The 22,498-nt window shown below is 41.0% G+C and overlaps 1 protein-coding gene across 1 annotated transcript in view; it reads right to left on the bottom strand.

Moving 5' to 3' along the window:
• The window catches only part of MLIP (muscular LMNA interacting protein), a 96,775-nt gene that overhangs the window by 52,414 nt on the left and 21,863 nt on the right, over positions 1–22,498 (bottom strand). The window contains exons 2-4 of the mRNA XM_056856166.1: positions 17,810–17,887; positions 14,645–14,794; positions 11,502–11,843 (exon numbers count right to left, since the gene is read on the bottom strand). Coding sequence (XP_056712144.1) covers positions 11,502–11,843; positions 14,645–14,794; positions 17,810–17,887 — 570 coding nt within the window. The remainder of the gene's footprint in view (positions 1–11,501; positions 11,844–14,644; positions 14,795–17,809; positions 17,888–22,498) is intronic.

Below are 22,498 nucleotides of genomic sequence, written 5' to 3'. Positions count from 1 at the left end.
CCTCAGCACCAACTTTTCTAGCCAGTTTGGAATGCATCTTGTTACCCCAGCTGGCCTCTTTCTTTTCCACTTCATGGACCTGTCTCTGCATCTCCTTCCCCTGCCTTGTCAGTCTCATCCCCCAATGCTGCTTCATCACCACTGAGGACAACCCCCGTATGCCTTGTTTTCCACACTTTTAGTTTTATTCCCCAAGTAGGTAGGCAGTTTTTCTAGGGAAAGGTTTTGTGTTGTAGCTACCACTGTGCATTTTCCTTTGCATAATTTTATTTTTTGCTCTACTGTATTGCTTAGCTCAGGGATCTCAAAACTGCGGCTCCAGAGCCGCATGCGGCTCTTTGACCCGTTGAGTGCGGCTCTCCGAACTTGGTTCGGAGCCCCTGCTCTTGCACCCGCTCAACTGTTGGGTGGTGCGGGCTTCCTTTGGTAGACCTGGCCTCTGGCTGAGTCCTATTGGGAGGCCATGTCTACCCACTGGCTTTCTTGGTGGTAGACCTGGACTCCGAGGAGGGGAAAAAGTCCCCCTTCAGAGGCCAGGTCTACCAATTGGCTTCTATGGGCCTCCGGAGGCCAGGTCTACTGCCAAGAAAGACAACGGGTAGACCTGGCCTCCCAATGGGACTCAGCCGGAGGCCAGGTCTACCAATAGGCTTTTATGGCGGTAGACCAGGCCTCCAGACGGGGAGGGGAAAATGGCAGGGACTTACAATTTAATTTTTATTAATAAATAAGATCACTATTAAGTATGATATCAAGTTTTATTCAGTGTACCTATAGTTTAATTAAGACTTAAAACTTTAATTAAAGTTTATTAAGTTAATAAACAGTGTACCTACCTATATAGTTTAAGTTTAAGAAATTTGGCTCTCAAAAGAAATCTCAATCGTTGTACTGTTGATATTTGGCTCTTTTGACTAATGAGTTTGCCGACCCCTGGCTTAGCTCAATTTGGCTTTTAAATAAAAACCACTTATGTTTAAGAGTCTTTCCTCCCTCATTTTTCAAGTGTTTCTTTGAATCTGGACCTCAGAATACACAGGCTAGATCCAAAGTAATGAAGTACACAAAATACATATTTGTTCCAATACTAGCATGGGGACGCCTTTGCATGTCATGGCCGTGACACATGTAGACCTATTTGGGTAACAATAGCACACCTAATTTGCAATTTATGCAAACTGGCCTAATAACTGTAATTTGGAGAAGGGCTGTAGCTCAGTGACAGAGCATCTGCATGGCATGCAGAAGATCCCAGGTTCAATCCCAGGCATCAATACTAACAACCACAAAAGGCAAGAGTCATGTCTCCACCTGGTAGGCCACACACTTCTGAACAGATTGTCTACTTCATCAGTCATCCAGATAACTAGGACAAGACTGCACTCCAGTGGCATCCTGAGATTGAACTGCACTAAATGTGGAATCTAAGTCCACAGATGCAAGCAATTTTATCCACAAAATGCTTTGCAAAAAGCATCACAGCAGACCTGAATGTTTTCCAAGTCTAAATTTTCAGAAGCCTGAAATAGAAGCCCCTTCACAACTCAGAAAAGCTCCATTGGACAGCATTGTGTGGACATTATGGTAGCAGAGAAGTGAGCTCGCTAGTTTTCCTTTTTTCTGTCATGAGCTCAAGGCAATGTATGTAGGGTAGGGTTGTCAAGAGGTTTCCCATTTAAGCACAGATCAAGTCCATACACATATTGGTTCAAAAAGGTGGCTGTGCTGTGCATTCAAACCATGTCTGGAGATCTTTGTCCACCCTTACTAGTTATGTTAAACTGCTTGTCTGTCTGTGGACATATTCTGGACTGCAGCCACCAGGTACATTCCATACCGTAGTTCAAAGTTTTCTACTTTTTCACAGGGAATTCCATATCAGCAAGCACATCAGAATAAAGCTATAATATTCTGATAATCAACTTGATGGAATGGGATGAAAGCCAACAACTGTTATGGGCACATGTAGCTCAATATGGTGGATTTTAGCTTCTTCTATAAAGGGAAATAGACATGGGTTCCTTACTGTCTCATTAAAAAACATACCTCAAATTCTAATCTGTACTTGTATCAGTGTGCTTGACTATCTAATCTATCAAATGTTATCCCACACTTCCTCTCAGAGCAATTTACACGGTTTTCACTTCCCTGTTTTATTCTCACAAGTAACCCTGGAAGGTAGGTTAGGCTGAGAGTATGTGATTGGCCCACAGTCACTCAGTGAAACTTCCTTGCAGAGTGGGCTTTTTTTTCACCTAGCTCTCCCAGATTTTTTTGCCAACATACTAATCATTACACAGTCTAACCAACACCTTTGTATTTCATTAGAGCTGTACATTAATTTTCAAATAAAATTTCACAAACCTAAGAATTAATGTTCAACACCCTGAGGAAATTGCAGAAAAGTGGCATAAAAATTAATATGGCAGTCTTTTATAAGTGTTTGTAGAAAGTAATGTCTAGTATGTTTACCATGACTTTGCAAATATTTTGGAATGGTACTTGACAGCAAGGAACATACATGAAAAATGTCTGTTATTTTCTTGTGTACACATTCTATCAATTTATGCATAAAAAGTATTGGTACAAAGGAATGCATTATTCACTGTCCTCTGACTACTGTCGCATAAAACATTATGTTTTAAATATTTAACAAGTTAAGAGCACTGTCATTCCATTTCACTATTTTTACTTTGTGATAGATAAGGGTATTTGCAGTGTTATGTCTGATAGCCTGGTTTTTGGATGGAGATTTAATCAAGAGAAATTGAGAAGGTCAAACATTAAATCCATTTATAATGTCAGCATTGTGGTTACTGGCACTGTATGTGCGCCTATTGTTACATGATAAAATATTTGCTGAAAATGAATGGTAACTCCTCATTTGGTTGGGCAAAGCAAAAGCAGAAAGCCTGTCAAAGACTACAATTAATTCTTGACAGGAAAGAGCTGGTCCCATAAAAATGAAAGGAGCATAGCTGTGACCTATGGATTAGAACAGGAGTGGGAGTCAGGAAGCAGACGTATCTGAAGCTGAGTCAAAGCCATTTGGGAAATAAGTACTTATAAGGAAAGCAAGAAGCTGAATTGAGGTAGCACAGCAGAAGGCAGGAAAGATTTCAGAACGCAACATGAGTGTAGGAGCTTAAGCCAAGGTCTTATCATATGAAGGGAGTGCCAAGTGTTTCTTGGACAGACCATTTGAGGTAGACAGCAGTCAGGAAGTTGGAAGCCATGGCCAGTCAATCAGTATGACTATCAATATTCCAAAACCCAAAACAGAGAGTTTAAAGTCCTCTCATTGAACTAGGTGTCCATGCATACATTTTTATAAGATTTTATTTTTATAAATATAAGCAGAACAGAAAAAAAGAAAAAATAGATACCATATCACAACAATTACAATTACATCAAAATAAAAAGAGAAAAAGTGTACATATAATATATTAAACAATGATATAATAAACAGTAAACAATAAATGATGATCGCAACAATTATGAGCAGCAAATAGTGCTATAGTAATGAGCATTATTGGTGATTATAATAATAAATCTTAGCATAAATCAAAAGTTACTCTATACGAGGGCTTCTTAAACTTTTTCCACTCACGACCCCTTTTCTCCTGAGAAATTTTTACATGACCCCGGGTATATAGGTATATAAAATAGGTATATAAATCAAACATTTACTGATAATAAATCATAAAGAAATTTTACTGTTGCCAAATTTTTCGTGATCCCCACATTCACTTACACGACCCCATATGGGATTGCGACCCACAGTTTAAGAAGCTTTGCCCTATATAATACTTGATAAACACCATAATAATGTTGGCAATATTATAAGATGAATTGTAATGAAACAGAATAGATTTAAAAAATTGCAGAGGTGATTACTATTATACATTTTTAAAAATACTTCCCAAATATTGAAAATTGAGTTCACATATTACTATTGTCTATCCATTATATATTTAAATGTTTTCCCTCTTTTAATACCTTTTCAATACCATACATCAAGAGGATTGTTAATAATTCATATATATCATTTCAACAATGTCCTTCTCAGCTTCCCATTTTTTCAGAATAATGTAAGTAGTACGCTTTCCATTTGTCTTGAAATCCTTTGATTGGTCTTTTAGTCACATAGTTCATTAATTTTGCCATTCAACTAGTTTACTTTCCCAATCCTCCCAGCATGGACACTCGTCTGCTTTCCATTTTGTTGTAAATGTAACTCTGGCCACCATTATCATATATCTAAACAATTCTTTCAAAATTTTTGGAATATTTTTTGGCAGAATGCCCCATCTCTTGGTTTTCGTAGTAAAGTTAATTTTAAAAAAATTCCGGATTTCGGGATGTATTTCTTTCCCATTTATTTTGTCCTTTTGCATGCCCAACACATATGATAAAGTGTACTGTCCACCTCTTTCCAACATTTCCTTTTATAGTTCTTGTCCATCTTCTTGATGTCCTTTGGAGTAATATACCACTGATAGAACATCTTATACACCCTTTGAGCTGGTATGCAGGCAGATCCACATGGCCTGGTCTCTCCTGACTGTGGTGGTGACACTAAACTTAAATCTTGAAACTAGCTGGAAATATAGTAGCCGTTGTACTTTTTTGCCTTCATCCTTCATCTTTTGCCAAGGCTTGATTTCTCCTTGAGAGTTCATCATATCTCCATATGTTAAAAAATCATTATTTTTTCACACATTGTTATCACAGTATGCCTCTATATGGGACATTAATGGGGATATGGGAGGACTAACTCTTCTTCTGGTAGATCCCCAAATTCTGAATAGTCCATCTCTAATTACATGGCTTCTATTTTGCATTGTATTTTTTTAACTCATTTTTAGTCCATAGGTAATTATGTAAACCTTCTTTAAAATCTTCCAGTTTTAATTGTATTACTCTTTGATCTGAGTTTTTAATCTAATCCACAATTCAAACCAGGAGAGCTGCTTGATAATATCTTTGCATTCTCTAAATTGATAACTAAGGTTTTTTATATGCAGAAAATATCAGTCCTTGAATATGTTTGGTGTCTTTTGGGGGAAAGCCTCTAGTATTAGGATTTTTGATCCTCCAAGCATCTTCCAATTGTAACATTTCTATGTAATTAAACACATTTTTAAGAAGTTTGCCTCCTTGGGTTTTTTTGAACCTATCTTTTTTTGGATTCATTACCACATTCATGTCTCCAAAGATCATAATCTCTCCTTGAAAGTCTAATATGGATGGGGGGGGGGAATTCATAAAATTCTACTCTGACATTGTTAGGAGCCTATACAATTGCTAGTGTGTAATTCTTGCCTTCTGGGAGCCTGATTCTCAAAATAATATATCTTCCTTCAAAGTCTCAGCTCTTCTACAACATTTATGTGTAAGTTGTTTATGTAAACTGCAACTCCTTTTTTATTATTTGCCAAGGCCACATACACTTTGCCCTACTTCTTTTTATTCAAAATGTGGTATGTTTTTTCTTTATGTGAGTTTCTTGAATGCATAATATGCCTGAATTTTGTGGGGTGTTTTTTTAGTAGATTAAATATTTTTATTTGCTTGGAAGGAGAATTTAGACAGTTAATATTGATCAGTACAATATTCATTTTGTCCATTTTATTCTAATGCTTCAGTCTGATCTAGCTTATCCTCTTCTTTATCTGTTGCTCCTTTGTTTTTGTTTTTCCCCTTCTTGTTTTCAGAGAGTTTTCTTTTGAACTAATAGGAGAGTTTCTTTCAGATTCTCTCTCAGATTCTTTGGATGATAGTTCTTCTGCCAGTTGCTTAGCTTGTTCTACTGTAGTAATTATTCTTTTCCCCTTGGGTAATGCAACTTCTATAGCAAATGGGACTCTCCAATGATATTTTGATTTCTTAAGACAAATTCTACAGAGGAAAGAAATAAAGTCTCTCCTTTTCCTCAACAAACTTGTTGGATAAGTCTTGAAAAACCTGCACTTCTTTCCCTGTCACTTTGAGTGGATATTTTCTTTGTTTATTCAATATAGCATCTTGTGTTTTCGTATGTGTAAACCTGACCAGTATATTCCATGGCAATTTATTCTTAAATTTATTCTTAAATGCAAAACTTGAATTTATTCTGAATATCTGGCCAATATCTGGAAAGTCTCCTTGGATCTTCAGGTAGTCTTGCAATCACTTGAGAACATTGTCTTCTAAATTTGTCCTACTAAGATCCTCTGGAATTCCTCTAAATTGTTGATTATTGCTTCTGCACTGCACCTCCAGTTTCCATCCTTTGTTCCACCCTTTTCATTCAAAAGTCTTGCCCATCTAAGTGCAGTTCAATTCCTTTCTTTTTTCTTTGATTTTTCCAATTTCTTCTGTATTTTCTTGTATCCTTTTTAAAATTCCTAATAGTCCTGTTGATATTGCTAGAACTCTTTTCTTATCCTTTGTTGTGTCTTCTCTTCTACTTGTCTACTTTTTTTCTTGAGTTCTTTCTTCTGATTGTTTAAATTGGTTTGTAACTGTTTGAATTTGCTCCATCAATGTTTCTGAAAACTTGCCCATTATCTCTGGGGCATCCTGTTCATCATTGTCCCTTCTCTTCTTATTTTTTTACATGCCCTTATTCCATAGATGGGCAGCCCATTCCTGAGCCTTGTGGCAGCTGGGGATGGCATAACTGAGCCCCCAAAGAGGTACCCTGGCTGCCGCAAGGCTTTAAAAACCCTTCTTAAATTTAAAACATTGAAAATGGGGCATTTCCCCCCAAAGAAAATAGCGAGGCTGCGCCAGGAAAAACCAAGCCTAGCAATGCTGTTATTGGAGGGGGTGTTTCCCAGGCTGGAGGGGTTTAGGAAGCTGAGTAATGTCAGCTCCACCCCTGGGAATGCCTCCCACACACACCGGCATTGCATTTCTCTTCTGGGATTTAGATCCTGGAGAGACTGCAGCATTGGAGGAGCGGCGTACAGCTCCATGGCACCCAAGTGCTAACGGAACTGCCCCTGCCGCCAGTGTGCCTCTTATCACAGAATAAGAGAGCACTTATGCTGGCAGCAGGGTCACGCCACCTCCTATGCACTTTTAGCCCATTTCTCAGGAATGGGCTATAAATACTCAAAAATATTTGAAAATATCACAAACCAACAATTTTATAATCTATTCCATCTGCAATGATTCAACCAAAATTTATAGATTTATAGATTTAAAAAGAGCTAGCACAGCAATGCTGTTCTCTCTGTGAGCATACCCGGGGCGAAAGGGGTCATGAAACTGCCTACTGGCAGCTCCACCCCCTGGCATGCCCTGGGAACGCCCCCGGGACACCAGCACGGGGCTTTGCGCTGATGGGATGCTGGTGGAAGGCCCAGCCGACATCCCTGGGTGCTGCTGCTGTGGCAGCGCCAGGAGAGTAGCATCTGGATCCCCCCACTGGCATCTGTGCCATCCTGGATGGCGTAAGTGGTACAGGTGCCTGCACAGCCCCTTCCTGGCCTCCTAAGGACTTTCATCCTTTCAGGTCAGGAATGGGGCTGTAAGTCTTCTTTGATTCATGAAATTCAAGGTAATAAAATTATAGAAAGGAGAAAAAATGGTTAAAATAAAAATTAGAATATATAAAGAAAGAAAAAAGAAAAATAGATTAGATTAGGTGAAAACTATAATAAAGAAAAAGTGAAGAGAATACAAAGGTTAAAGAAAGGAGATAATAAAAATATTAGTATTAATATATTAGGGTATTCATGTTAATATAAAATATAAAAATTGGTATTGTTATATTGCTGTTAAGTATTAATACATAGAGATAAATGGTATTTTAAAAAAATAATCCCAAGGAAAAAGATTGGATTATTTTTTTAAGTCCCAAGAAATAATTCCAAGGGAAAAAGTAGGAGTGTTCTTGTAATTCCTTCTACCTTTGCTTGAAATGTTGCATAACCAGCAGAGGACAGTATGCACTTTACCAGGTAACTGACCACTCACCTACCCCAAGAAGTATATAATAGTGTAATCTCAGATCCTCACTAGCATAAAACTAATTCACAGTAAAGATTTGCAGAATGACTAGTTTCCTTTTTTGTCCATCTCTACCTCCACCGCTTCATTCCCCTCACCTTCCCTGACTGCTCTGCCTCCATCTTTACCCAGGAGCCGGAGCAGATAAAACTCTTCATCCTCTCTTCCTTAGCCCCTTTACAAAATGGTATAGCAAGCGATATGAGCCCTAAGGCTTTCCAGACTTTCACAAGAGACCTTCTTCTCATAAGTGTAGCTATTATTTGTAGGGCTGCCAACCTCCAGGTGGTGGTTGGAGATCTCCTGCTATTATAACAGATCTCCAGGCGATAGAGATTAGTTCACCTGGAGGAAATGGCTGCTTGGGAAGGTGGACTCTATGGTATTATATGCCATTGAAGTCCCTCTCCTCCCCAAACCCCACCCTCCTCAGGTTCCACCCCCAAAATATCCAGGTATTTCCCATCTCAGAGCTGGCAGCCCTAATTATATGTGCTGCCTAAGGAACCACTATAGCCAGCAAGTTTTCAAGGGCATTCAAATAACATCCAAACCCTTGCAAAAGGAAGGAAGTTCACTAGTATTTAGGAACCATGTAGGGCATGCATGTCTTGGCACACTGTTCAAGTGGGAGATGAATTCCTCTTGTTCCCAAGTGGATATGAATTCCCTCAGGAAGAAAAATGCCTGCAGTAGTATTTTCTTCATCAGTTTAAAAGCATGAACAGATTTTATTTTTTGGTTTTAAAAAGCCCACGTTGAACAAAAACTGCCCATCATCTTATATTCACATAGTGGTTGGCCAAACCTTTAGATACTTAAATCAGATAACCAGCGCTGTGAACAGGCAAGGCAGATCTTTCTAGAAACCTGAAAAGGACCCAATTTTTCTGAAAAATCTGAAATCTAAAAAAAATGCACTGGGTTTTTTTTTTTTTTAAGAGAAAATAATAAAAGGAGCACCTGTAGATTTAAGGAGCACAGATTCCCTCAGTAGCTGTTGCTAGGCAGCCACAGATTCCAGGCTTCCCTTTCTGTGGGTGAAAACGCATGGTCGCTTTAGCCTCCTTTATTCCCTGTTTCAGCCAGGATTCAGCCAGGATCGAACGCATGAGTTTCGCCGAACGTGCGTTCGATCCTGGCTGAATCCTGGCTGAAACAGGGAATAAAGGAGGCTAAAGCGACCGTGCATTTTCGCCCTGTGAGTAAAAAGCAGGAGGAGAGGGCAGGGTCTTTTCCAGGCTTATTTTGGCCTTTGAGGGAGGGCACCTTGGGACCAGGACTGAGTCTGGGTTGCCAGCGCCAGGTTAAGTAATTCCTGGAGATTTTGTGGTAGAGTCTGAGGAGGTCAGGGATTGGGGAGGGGAGAGGCCTTAGCAGAGAATGATGCCACAGAGTCCACCCTCCAAAGCAGCCGTTTTATCCAGATCTCTGTTGTCTGGAGTTCAGTTGTCATTCCAGGGAGATCTCCAAGTCCCACCTGGAGGTTAGCAACACTAGGCCAGGCAGCAAGTAGGCCTGGCTGCTTCTACTGTTCAACTCCCTGTGGAAGCCAGTGCAGTCAGAGCTTCAGCGGAGGGTCTGGGGAGACCCAGGTTCGAATCCCCATCTTGCTGAGGAAGCTCACTGGGTGATTTCGGGCCAGCCACATACTTTCAGCCTGACCTACCTCGCAGGGTTGTGTGGATAAAAAGGAGAGGACAGTCACGTAAGCTGCTTTCGTCCCCACTGTAGAGAAAGGTGGGGTATAAATGAAGTCAATGAATAATAAATATAGCGGAAGATGGGAAGTGGATAAAAGGTAGGCTTGTGAACGGCTAAGAAGGGGAGAACAAGGTAGGGAAAGGGGGGAGGATATGCGGGTTCCCGGGAGGAGGGGGAAAGGAAATAGTATGGGGGAGGGGGATACAGGGGAAAGTGAGGTGCCCCCCTCCTAAATTGGTGGAGGGAAGTTTCCAGCTAAGTGGACAGTGCTTTAAAGCTTCCCTTCAATGTGAGGTAGTATCAGGATTCAAAAGCACTCTTGCTGAAGGTAAGTAGTGCACATTCTTGAACTTTAGTAGGAGAGTGAGTTTATTTTTTTAGTAGGAGAATGAGAATTTATTTAAAAACAACAACAACAACAACAACAACAACAACGTAGACTATAAGAATAATGTACGGGATATTTGAAATGAAGAGACAGACGCCCCAAAGGAGTGCAAACTGTGTGAATGTGTGTATATGTAATTTGTGTGTTTTCTTTCTGAAAATGTTAATAAAATATATATATATTTAAAAAAGAGAAGGAGTAGCGGAGCGTCTGGCAAAAATGGCAATCAGCAACCACTCTGGTGAGACTTTGATTCTTTCCGTTCAGGCTGGAAGCCTCTTTCCCGAGGGAAGAAGAGAGGCAGAGCTTCTGCCCCAGTAAAAACGTTGAAACCTTTCTTACATTGTGAAAATCCAGAAAGGAGAAGGAAAGCAAATTCTTGAACGTTCTCTTCTAGAATTAAGGGGGTGGTGAGCAAGAGGAAAGACTCCAGCCCTGACAAGATGACAACCCCCCCAGCCCCCCATGAATGTTCTTTTATCACAGTGTGAAAACAGCCTAATGCAGACCAAGGAGCTTTTGACTAGTGAAAGAAATAATCCAGTGCTGCCCTGTGCCATCCACCCTATATCTCAGTTGACAGACTTTCCCCAGGGAAATCCCCTAAGAGGCATTTCCTTTCCTGGGCCCCACTCTTCACAACCATAAGTGAATCAACAGGAAGATTATTGCTGCAAAAAAAAAAAATCTTTCTTACTTTCCCCCATAACAGATGTATTTCTGTACGAATAATTTGCACAATGCTCTTGTGGAACATTGCCTGGAGTGTGGTTTATGAGAACTAGCGGGAGGAACTAAAATTGATGAGAGTAAAATGGTGGGCCTAATTTCATGAAGGGTCCCCCTACCCTACCCCATTATTTGAGCATAGCTTCTATCTTCCAGCTGTTACTAGGGTAAGAAAGCACTTGTCCAAATTTCATAAGCTACCAGCCACATAAATAATGGATCCACATTACTTTTGAAAATACGTTTGATTGCACACAATTCATAAGCACCTTACATGTGACAATCTTCATACGGAATGTATGCAGTTTGCTACACTGACGTGAGATATCTATATAGAACTTTTGCAATATGTGAAGATTTAATAGAGCATCCAATCAGGCACCAGGTTGCTTCAGCCATTATGCAGCTATTAATTATTCAACATCCATTTTTCACAGTTAAAAATTCCCAGTGAAAATATAAAGAAGTAGTTTTCTTGTTATGGCACATCCCCTGCTGACATTTTTCCTATCATCCCACTCCCCGTTTGATATAAATTTCCTCTCAGCTGTAAAACAAACAACGTATGCGGTATTAGTTCATAAAAGAGGGGGGAGATAAACAATTCTTATCGAGATCAATGCAAATGAATATGATGAGAAAATTCTGTCACATGCAAACTCATTTAGAAACACAATACCTGGCATTGTTTCTGTTGACTGGCAGAACTGTGGGGAAGTTCCGTGTGTGATGGTATTGATGCATTCCCTCTTGACTCACAACTTGTAGATGCACGGGATGTGTCTAAAATCTGGGGTCGTGCATGACCATAGCCATTGCCTGACATTGTCTTTTTGTCTTCATCTGAGTCCATAACAAAGACAAAATCCGCTTGGAAAAGATCATCTCTGTCCATTTCCCCTTTGCTTACGTTAGACTCTGGTGATTGTAAATGTTCGTGGATATTCTTTGTACATCCAGAGGCTTCACTGTTTCTCTTGGGTCTGCTTTGTATGGCCTGGCCTTTAGCAACTAGTTCAGTCTATTAAAAAGAGAGAGAGAGAGAGAGAGAGAGATGAGGATAAATTCTATTGTCTGCCTAATCAAGAAGAACCTGGACATATTAAAAACTGAGACTACAGGAAAAGAATGACCAAGATCTCAGGCCTCAGAAAACACTGGAAAGGTCAGAGAGCAAGGGAGTTGTGGGGCTTATTATTTAACAATACTGTTTCTACTCAGGCCCAATACAAGGGAAGACGTTTGCCCCTTTCTAGCTTCACAAGACAGAAGAACAGAAGAAATAATTCACGTTATATCAAGAGTGATACAGAAATCAGGAGGAGGCAGGTCCAGTCAAGCAGACCAGCCAGGGCTGAGAACCATTTCTGGCTGTGGGATACTTTAAAAACCAACAATGGCTCCCATGGTTATAAGAGGGACAAATCTGGGGCAAGCTCCCATATTATCATAGGAACAAAAGGGCTTCAAACTACAACATTCTCTGAACAAACTATACAAAAGGAATTACAGTTGGGGAGTTTGACCATATATAGAAGGGTAAGCATTTTAAACAAAGCAGAATTGTGGTCTTACAATGAGTCACTTGTGGGTGTTTCAAGCTTTGGTCCTTAACTCCTTAGATGCCAGCAACAGTCATGCCAGGCTGTGCACATCATGTTACATGTGTATATTATTCTCCTAGTTGTTGCAAGTTAGATTGCATGGGCATAGCAATCACATGATTACCAAGGAATGCCAGGGCTGCTGTGCAGAAGAAGGCAATGGCAAACCACCTCTGTTAGTCTCTTGGGTTGAAACCCCAACAGGGTTGCTGTAAGTCGACTGTGACTTGATGGCACTTTACTAGGGTTGCCAACTTTCAGGTAGTGGCTGGAAATCTCTTGCTATTAAACTGATCTCTGGATGATAGAGATCAGTTCTGGAGAAAAGGGCTGCTTTGGAAGGTGGACTCTATGGCATTATACACCAATGAGGTCCCTCCCCACACACACACCCTGCCCTCCTCAATCTCCACCCAAAATCTCCAGGCATTTCCTAACCCAGAGCTGGCAACCCTACACTTTACACGCACAAATATTGACATGCTTAGAAATAGACACTGGCTTGTATCCAGTCACATTCCAAAGACTTAAGGGCACATAAGTGTGTTTGTTTTTAAGCAGTTTTTAAAATCTCTGCTGGTTGCTGCCTGCCACTCTGGTCCTCACTATGTCCCTTGTGTTGTTGCTGGGGGTCTGCTGACCCTGGAAACAAAATTTTGTAGAACTCAGTGGGCTGAAGCAGGATGTGGGTGAACAAACAACCCCTCCTCCACCTTAAGAAAAGTATTTTTAAGTCTTTGGAACGCTGTGCTTGGATATAGGCTGTTACTTTTTCATAAGAACTCAGTCGCTTCAGAAAACCAGGTCAGCCAGGATTTTAAAACTGTAGATATGACTGGAAAAGACATTGTGTTTAATCCACATGGAACCCTGCAGAATATTGCAGGTATAAAAGCTTCTTTATATGCTATAGTTGGAACATGGGTGGCCTGGACCCTGAGCAAAAAAAAACCCCGGAGACAATTGGTGCAGTGGTAGAATTAATTTTAATTCAATTCTGAGCCCTTTACGCATTTTGCATAGACTTCATCAGGGGATCTGTAAAATAGCATACTCAGAACACTTCCCAGCACAGTGTTGCTGTGATAACTGTTCAGAGTATGATATTTTACAGATTCCCCGTGATGAAGCATATGTGAAATGTGCCAAGGTCTCTCAGAATTGAATTAAAATTAATTCTACCACTGCACCAATTGTCTCTTGTTTGTTTGTTTTTTGCTCCATGCTTGGTGCGGTCTTTCTTTTCTTGCTCCTGGCCTTTACACCACAAACACCATTTTTGGTGTTTTGAGATTGGCTTCAGAACATCTCAATTTTTATGTAACCATTTCTTTCGGCCTGCAACCATTCTGTACAGGCAACTGCCCTGTGTGTTGCTTCTCAGATCCTGTTCATTCAAGTACATGTCTACGATTGTTTTCTTTTTTACTTCCTATTCTAGCTTAAAAGGGTTGCCAACTCTGTGTTCGGAAATTCCTGGGGAGGGTGGGTTTTTGGAGGGGAGGGACCTCAGCAGGGTATAATGCTATAGAGGTTGTTCTCCAATGCAGCCCTTTTCTTCAGGGGGACTGACCTCTATAGTCAAGATCAGTTGTAATTCCAGGTGAACTTAGGGTTCCCAACCTCCAGGTACTGGCTGGAGATCTCCTGTTTTACAACTGATTTCCAGCCGATAGAGATCAGTTCACCTGGAGAAAATGGCTGCTTTGGCAATTGGACTCGATGGCACTGAAGTCCCTCCCCTCCCCAAACTCCGCCCTCCTCAGTCTCCGCCCCAAAAACCTCCCGCCGGTGGTGAAGCAGAACCAGACAACCCTAGGTGAACTCCAGGCCCCACCTGAAGGTTAGTAACCCCGTTGGCGACCTTTTCGTTGTCTGAGAGCTCCAGATTCTATTCTGGGCTCTCGGAGTGCAAATTTGACATTTGCTGAATGGCCTTGGATTGGTTCTGTTCCAAAACAACACTCTACTTGTTGTGGATGCTGATTTCACCCTGCTCCCACTCCTACAAGAATGCACGTTCTCTCTGATCCTGCAAGGAAGTGTGCCACTATGTATTGTATCCAACCTTACATTTCAAGCTGTTCTTAAGTGTAACTGCCAAATAACAACTGGGAAGAGAGCAGGGAGGGAGCTAAATATTCAGAGACTAGCTGGAAGAAATCTTTTTTCATTTATTATAAATCAGAGTCAAAATATAAATAAGCCAAAGTCTTACCACGTTTCTAATTTCTTGATTGTTCTTCTCCAAAGGATCCTCTGAAACTCTCACAAGATATGATGTGGCATCTACAGCATGAAACTGACTTGGCAGTCTTCCAAATGAGGGAACAAATGTGAACCTCAAGAATCCAGATTCAGAGGGAACCTACAATATTATGTACAGATATTTCTTTTTACTTTTTCAATTTTAAACTCCAGCCCCCATTATTTTGTGTTAGTTTTCAGTTTTTTTCAGTAATCTTGAGATGTACTGTATCCACGGGCAGTCTTATAAAGATTTTTTGATCCACACAGTAGGGTTATGCTGGGATAATAGTTCACCTGGAGAAAATGGCCACTTTGGAAGGTGGAATCTATTGCATTATACCCCACTGAAGTCCCTCTCCTCCATAAACCCCACCAACCTCAGGCTTAGGGTCCTCAGCCTCCAGGTAATAGCAGGAGATCTCCTGCTATTACAACTGAACTCTAGCCGATAGAAACCAGTTCACCTGGAGAAAATGGCCACTTTGGCAATTGCTCTATGACACTGAAGTCCCTCCCCTCTCCAAGCCCCACCCTCCCCATGCTCCACCCCAAAAACCTCCTGCCGATGGCAAAGAAGGACCTGGCAACCCTACTCAGGGCTCCACCCCTAAAACCTCCAAGTATTTCCCAACCCGGACCTGGCAACCCTAATAATTTGTGGAAAGCCAGGAGAGTGGGAACCTTCCTGACCTCTTCAGGTAGGCCACTCCACAAGGTGGGGGCCACAATGAAGAAGGCACATGTACAGGCCATTGTTGATTTTGCCCCTTTGCAGGTTGGCACCTGCAGAAGACCCTGCTCCAATGCGTGAAGCTATCGTGGTGGAGCATAGGGGGAAAGGTAGTCTTGCAGATATGAAGGTCCAAGACCATGAAGGGCTTTGTTTGTGATAGCTAACACCTTAAATTGAGCCCAGTAACTGATGGGCAGTCAGTAAAGTGCCTGCAGGATGGGACATAGTTGTATAGAATTCATTCAATGTCTTTAAAATTTGCAGAGCCATTTCACAGCAAAGTCTCATTAGAAAAATGCTTTTCAGTTTAGCCACCAGCTTAGAGATTTTCCCCCTCCTTCATAAAGGCTTCAATTAGATGCTTTCATTACCCTAAAAGATGTCACTATCACAGTTGATGCAACATAACCAGAGCCAACTCAATACTGCAATGCAACTGAGCAAAAGAAAACTCTATTACCAACACTGAAATTTATTCAAAGTGAGCAGATAAATTTTCATGAACAGAAGGGCTGCTGATTATAGGTCACCACAAATTTCACAGATGTGCCACACAAAAATTGTGCCTTTTTATCCACTAAACATGTGGACGGTTATATGCCTGTGCTTTAAGATTTTAAAACTTGCTTTTATACAGCACGGAAAGTGGTAGAAAATGTTTCACCCACACATACTTTTACTTACTTTAATTATATCGCCCACACATAAATCGTTAAAAAAAATGAATGGCCATGCAAAGAGGCCTTAGTTTAAAATTTGTAAGTCTGTAATAGATCATTCCCCTCTCTGAGGGAATTCCACACAGTTAATCACACAGAGAACAATTCAAAAACATCCCATAGGAATCCTTTGGTTTAAAATGTAATGTCAATGATAATCACTATGAAATTCAATTATCGTTATTTTAAGGGGTACCATCAAATAGTATCAGAAGTTACTCTTTGGAGCACAGTATGGTTTATTAAATCAGTACAATAAGAATAATGTATTCTTGAAGAATAAGAATTATCTCTGAACATTTTAGTTATCTCAACTAATTCTCTCACAATTAATTGGGCTGGGCTGAAATCCCACTCTCAGTCATGAAGCTCATTGGGTGCCCTTGAATCAGTAATTCTCTTTCAGCCTAATTTAACTCAGAAGTTGTTACAAGGATAAAATGGGGAGGGAAGAACTGTATACACCACCCCAAGGTCTTTTGGAAAAGGACAGGATAAAAATGAGCTAGAACTCCTACAGACATTTTGGAACACATGACATTTCTTTCTTTCTTTTTTAAAGGGATCTAGCAAGGGCCTACACCCGGAAACAATTTGAGGCAATGCCTAATTTTCTGCAGCTACCTACACAAAAAGCAGGAATCCATAGTCACATCCACAGACCCAGGAAAAAGGAAAGTTGCCTCTTAATGTCTTCATATACTTGCATTCAAGAAATCCCTTCAAAGCTAAAACCCATTGTATTGTGGGGATGTTGCTTTTTTCTTCTGCAAAATAATTACTGGTCCTCAGTCACTCTGAGGTTTTTAGGCTATTAGAGTTAAAAGGATTTGGTGGTCATATAGTCCAGAACCCTTCATCTCACAAATAGGATGGGCCAGCTGGCTTGACCCTTTAATGGATGTTTAATGGGATTTTTTTAAAAAACTTCAGCCTCTAATTTCCACACATTAAAAGCCTCTATTAAAAGGAACAGGACATTTTCCTGCAAGTCATTTGGCAACCCTATGCATGTAGAACATCCTATGTGAAGTATTACCAATACATAAAAGGCCAACTAAAATTAAAAAAACAACAACAAAGAAACGTACTAAGCTATTTATTCAATGGATCTTGGAATGTTCCCACCTGTGTAGGGAAAAAAAACCCCTCTTGTATACACAAAACCAGCATGGGCATGGAAAATCTATTTTTCTCTCTTGCAGTACTTTTCTGTACACAGACAGTGTTGTACATGAACAAACATTCAAATATAAGAATTACCCACTTGGATTCTGCAGTGGTATTTTTGAAGTAAAGTTGTACCAGGTGATATTTCAAAATTCATAGTTAATCTATTAACACTACACACATTCAACTTCAAGATAGATCTGTAATTATCAGAGCTACCTCAGTGGCTCAAGATCTGTGGATCAGGACTACATGTTACACTCAAAGACTCATCCTGATAGATCTCTTTTTGGGCATCTGAAAACATTCTGAGTCCTCACACTTAAGACCAATCCTATACAAGTCTACATGAAGTACTCCACACAGAGATCAATATGCTTAAGATTTCCACCTTGACCAAACATTTATACACCATGGAATAACAATAGAATAATTAAATGGTCTTGTTGAATAACAATTTCTCTGTACATTTTTTTTAGGCTAAAACGACTTTATCCATAAAGTCTCATACCTGTTCCCTGGAAAGGAACCTTAGAAAAGAACTTTCTTTCACAGCTGTCGTCTCAGTTGGTTCTCCATTTTGTGTGGGCTGCTGGTAGAAAGAAGGAAAGAAAACCAAGACATAAAAAATATGCACACTAGATTTCTGCCAGAGTCTTAGGGAATGAATATATTTCCAGCTATTTCAGTAACCTCTCTAGAGACTCTTTTAATGGAATATTCCAAGAGCAGGCACTTTGTGTGGGCGTAGGAAGAATTTGCGATATAAATACTCAATTTGTTCAACTTCCCACTTAATCGTTATACTGTAAAGTCGATTGCCTTCTTCCTAGTGTGAAGAGGTGTCTGTCAGTGAATGATTTCCATTAGTCAAAATGGTTTATATTAAAATATTAAGTATATATCTCTTAGAACTCTCCCATTTTTTAATATTAGTTATGCTACAGACCACAACACATCTGGTTCTTGGAAATAATTTTAAATACAACTTCAGTAAAGACTGTCCATAATTAATCTAATTGACTAAATTGGAAAATTATATTCCTTATAAATCTTGGAAATTTTAAAATATAACTAGCTAGGTATAGGTGCTACAATATTCCCAGGAGGCCACCTACCTGCGAGAGCTTCCTTCTTCCATCCAAAGCTCTAATGCTTTGTGGCACAATCTGAACTGAGGCATAGCCATTGATCTACATTTAGAACTGGGTTAATTTTCTTCTTTTCCAGCTCATTCACCTAGTCACTCACAGATAGCTACTAAGCAGCTAGAAGGTGTAAGACAAACTGAATGCCACAACCTATGGTAGCAGTTGCTTTATGGATCTCCACAATAAAACCTCATAACTTTGTATGTGTACTACTTTGCATACATTTCCTTGCATTTCTTCTTGCGGGAGAATGTGCAAGCAGAAGGCGGAACGAGTTATGATGCAGTGGAAATGCATGAATAGCTATGCAAAAGAGCATACACACAAAGCTGAAAGGCATAATTGTGAAGGTCTCCCCCCCCCCACTGTGCCCATAGGTGTTTTCTTCCAGTCAATTCCCAAGCCAGTTTATATAACCAAAAAACAAAGTTTCTCCAGCTATTTTTAGAGTGGTGTCACTTTCAGGTTTTGCGTGGAAGCTATGTGATGTGGTCATACCAATAGAATTGTTGTTTTTTCTCCTGCTGGAGTGGTAGCAGATAACAGGAGCTAGAGGTGGAAAATCTCCCATTCCCAGCAGGTAAATGGTATCCCTAGTGGAGAAGGTGGAAGCAGCTGGGAGGAAAAAAACTCATGCTATCAGGCTCAGTGGAGATAGGGTTGCCAGCTTTGGGCTGGGAAATATCTGGAGATTTTGAGGGTGAAGCCTGAGGAAGGCTGGGTTTGGGGAGGGGAGGGGCTTCAATGGGGTATAATGCCAGAGTCCACCTTCCAAAGCAGCCTTTTCTTTAGGTGAATTGATCTCTGTCATATAGAGATCAGTTGAAATCCCAGGAGATCTCCAGCCACCACCTGGAGATTAGCAACCCTATAGAGAGAGGAGGGTGATTGTTTTAAGAACATAAAAAGAGCCCTGCAGAATCAGATCTGTGTTCCATCTAGTCTAGCATCCTGCCTCACACATAGGGTTGCCAGGTGCCCGGTGGTTACGGGTAAAATCCTGCTAATCCCGCCAGCCAGTTGAGGGCCAGCAGGGGCCCCGCGTGCGGGCTCAGCAGGGCCCCGCGCTCGCACACGATCCACGTGCGTCACTTCTGGGTAAAGTCGCTCTGGCAACCTCGGCTGAAACTCTATGGAAATCATAGAGTTTCAGCCGAGATTGCTAGAGCATCCACATCGCTTCCGGGTAGACCTGGAAGTGACGCAGGTGCAACCGAGCGGGGTGTGTGTGTGTGCCTCGCAGGCGCGCGCAGGCACTGCACACATCCGCCGTGGCCCCGCCAAGCTCCCGCCGGTGGAGCTACAGGGCCTGGGAAGCCTACTCACACAGTGGCCAACCACTTCCTCTGGAGGGCCAACAACAGGGCATAGAGTGCTGAGGCCTTCTCCTGATATTGCCTCCTGGCACTGGGATTCAGAGGTTTACTGCCTCTGAACATGAAGGTTCGCTTTAGTCACCATGGCTAGTAGCCACTGATAGATCTATCCTCTATGAATCTGTCTAATCCCCTTTTAAAACTGTCTTTTGCTGTGGCCATTACTACATCCTCTGGCAGTGAATTCCACAGTTTAATCACTCATTGTGTAAACAAGTATTTCCTTTTGGCCATCCTGAATCTACTGCCCATCAGCTCCATTGAATGCCCTCAAGTTCTAGTATTTGGGAAAGAGAGAAAAAATTCCCTCTGTCAACTCTCTGCCCCCATTCATAATTTTATAAGTCATATCCCTCCGTTAGTCGTCTTTTTTCTAAACTGAAAAGTCCCAGACTCTTCAGCCTTTCTTCATAGGGAAGGTACTCCAACCCCCTAATTATCTTGGTTGCTCTCTTCTGTACTTTTTCCAGCTTTTCAGTGTCCTTTTTGAGATATTGGGTCATCTGCTTCTGTATATAACTTTTGAAGGGTGGGAATCTTGTGTTCAGGATAATCTTTTTTCAGGTGAATATGGTAGACACAAAAGCTCCTGCCATAAAAATGGCAGTTACAAGAAATGCACAACTAGGCATTCCACATTCCAAACAAAGCTGGACCTTTTAAAAAATAACCTCTTGAACTGTGAAACATTGAATAGCATCCTCTCTTTCCTGAATCAGTAAACCACTAACTCTAGCCTTGCAGAAGGCTGGAATGCAGCCAGTATATATAAGTGTTTTCACAAAGCTGGCCATAAAAAATATTTCCTCTTCTTTAGCGAGCAAGTAAATAAATGTATTAAACTTCAGATACTTTGTGTGTGATAGTTAGTTATTCTATTGTTTCCCTTTATTGCTTTAAAGCCATACCTATCTCTTAAAGAGTTAAAGTAGCCCTGGCAGGATATTCTGTCTTGTTGTCTGTAAAAGCAATTCAGCTTCTGCCTTATTGTTATTGTTATTATTATATTGATTTATACCCCACCCTAAACAGAGCTACACACTTCTGAGCTAGGGTTGCCATATGCCCGCCAAACCACTGCTGATGCGCTTCCTGTCCCCTGCCAGTACCCAACAGAACATTGTGTGACAACACAACATCAATTCCATCTAGGAACCCAGAAGTGATGTTACCATAATGTTCGATGAGTGTTCCTGATCTCTATGGTTTTTACCATAGAAATTAGGGGGAAATCTTAGAATGTCATGAGACATGGTGACATCACTTCTGGTTTCCTAGTCAGAAGTGGTGTCACATGATGCTGTTTTGCCAGGGACTGTTGGACCAGTGCGGGCAACCCTATTCTTGCAATCCAGGAGATTCCTGAAGATTTAGGGAAGGAAAGTGCTCAACAGAACGGTGATGCCATAGAGTCTATCCTCCAAAGTTGCCATTTTTTTCTAGAGTCTAGAGGAACTGATTCTATAGTAGGAGATCAGTTGTAATTCCAAGAGAACTTCTGGCCCACCTGGATGTTGGCAACCCTGGGACTCCCCCACAGGAGAAATATGCCCTTCCTAAATGAGTGTTAATGATTGTCTTATTTTGTTGTTGTTGTCTATTTTGGTTTGTTTCTCTTTTTTTTCTGTCACCCCTCCTTGTCCTGGGAACATCTTCTCTTGCCTCTGTCTTTGCTTGGGCCAGTAAACAAGTTCTGGGCCATTATCATAATAATCGGACAACCAGCAAAATAAGAAGGGCTGAATTTAATCACCTTGACTGGGTAGTGTGGGTCTGTTTCTGCAGCTTACCTGCCCCAGTATTTGGACCAGCAGATAATTAAACAGGGCCTCTCATTAGTCAACACACCTTTAGTCATTAAAAAAAACTTGCTGCATTAGCATTGCCCAAGGAAAGAACCCTCTCCACCTTAGCTTTTTCCTCCAGAAGTTGTATGAGCCCATTTGGGATATTTAGAATCATCTACCAAAGTCACACACCACTTTATCGATCCAAAACACACACCCACACCTTCCTGATACCTCCTCTCTCTTGTCTTTTTTGTTTTGTTTTGGTTTTTGGATGCTTTCCTAAGATCCTGAACCATCCATTCCTCTTCTTCATCTGATCAGGTTACCCACCTGGAGCTCAGCTCCCTTACCTTTCCCCCTCTTTCAAAGCCTAAAAAGAAAAGAATTTTTGGTTGTTGGACTGGGGCCAGAATCTGTCCCCAAACTGTGGCTTGAAAGCACCTCAGTTTGGGCAGGTGCAGAGGTTCCCATTCTGATAATTCACAACGTGACCTTGTATTTCTTCCCTTTGGAATATGTACTGTCCAGATACTGGGATCTTTTACTTGGGAACTGGATATTTGTTTGATTGTTGCCCATGGCGGGTCACGACAACAATGTATCATAATTTTAAAAAAAACATTCAATCCATACATATTAATTAAAACCAGCAATTCACAGTTTAAAATCAATCATAATCAGTATCTAAACAGATGGCGCTAAAAGCAGCGCACAGGGTCTTGGCCAACATGGAAAAGGGTAGCCAGACTCCCCCCACCCACACTGGAAGGGCAAAAGAATAAGGGGGAGAGAAATGGGAGGCCTACTCTGATTGGAAACTGTTGCTGCCCTCAACCATAGGTCTGGTGGAACATCTGGGTCTTACAGGCCCTGCGGAACTGAG

Source organism: Euleptes europaea, chromosome 10 (assembly GCF_029931775.1).
Source record: "Euleptes europaea isolate rEulEur1 chromosome 10, rEulEur1.hap1, whole genome shotgun sequence".
In the NCBI taxonomy this organism is placed as follows: Eukaryota; Metazoa; Chordata; class Lepidosauria; order Squamata; family Sphaerodactylidae; genus Euleptes; species Euleptes europaea.
This window is presented reverse-complemented; position numbering and strand designations above follow the sequence as displayed.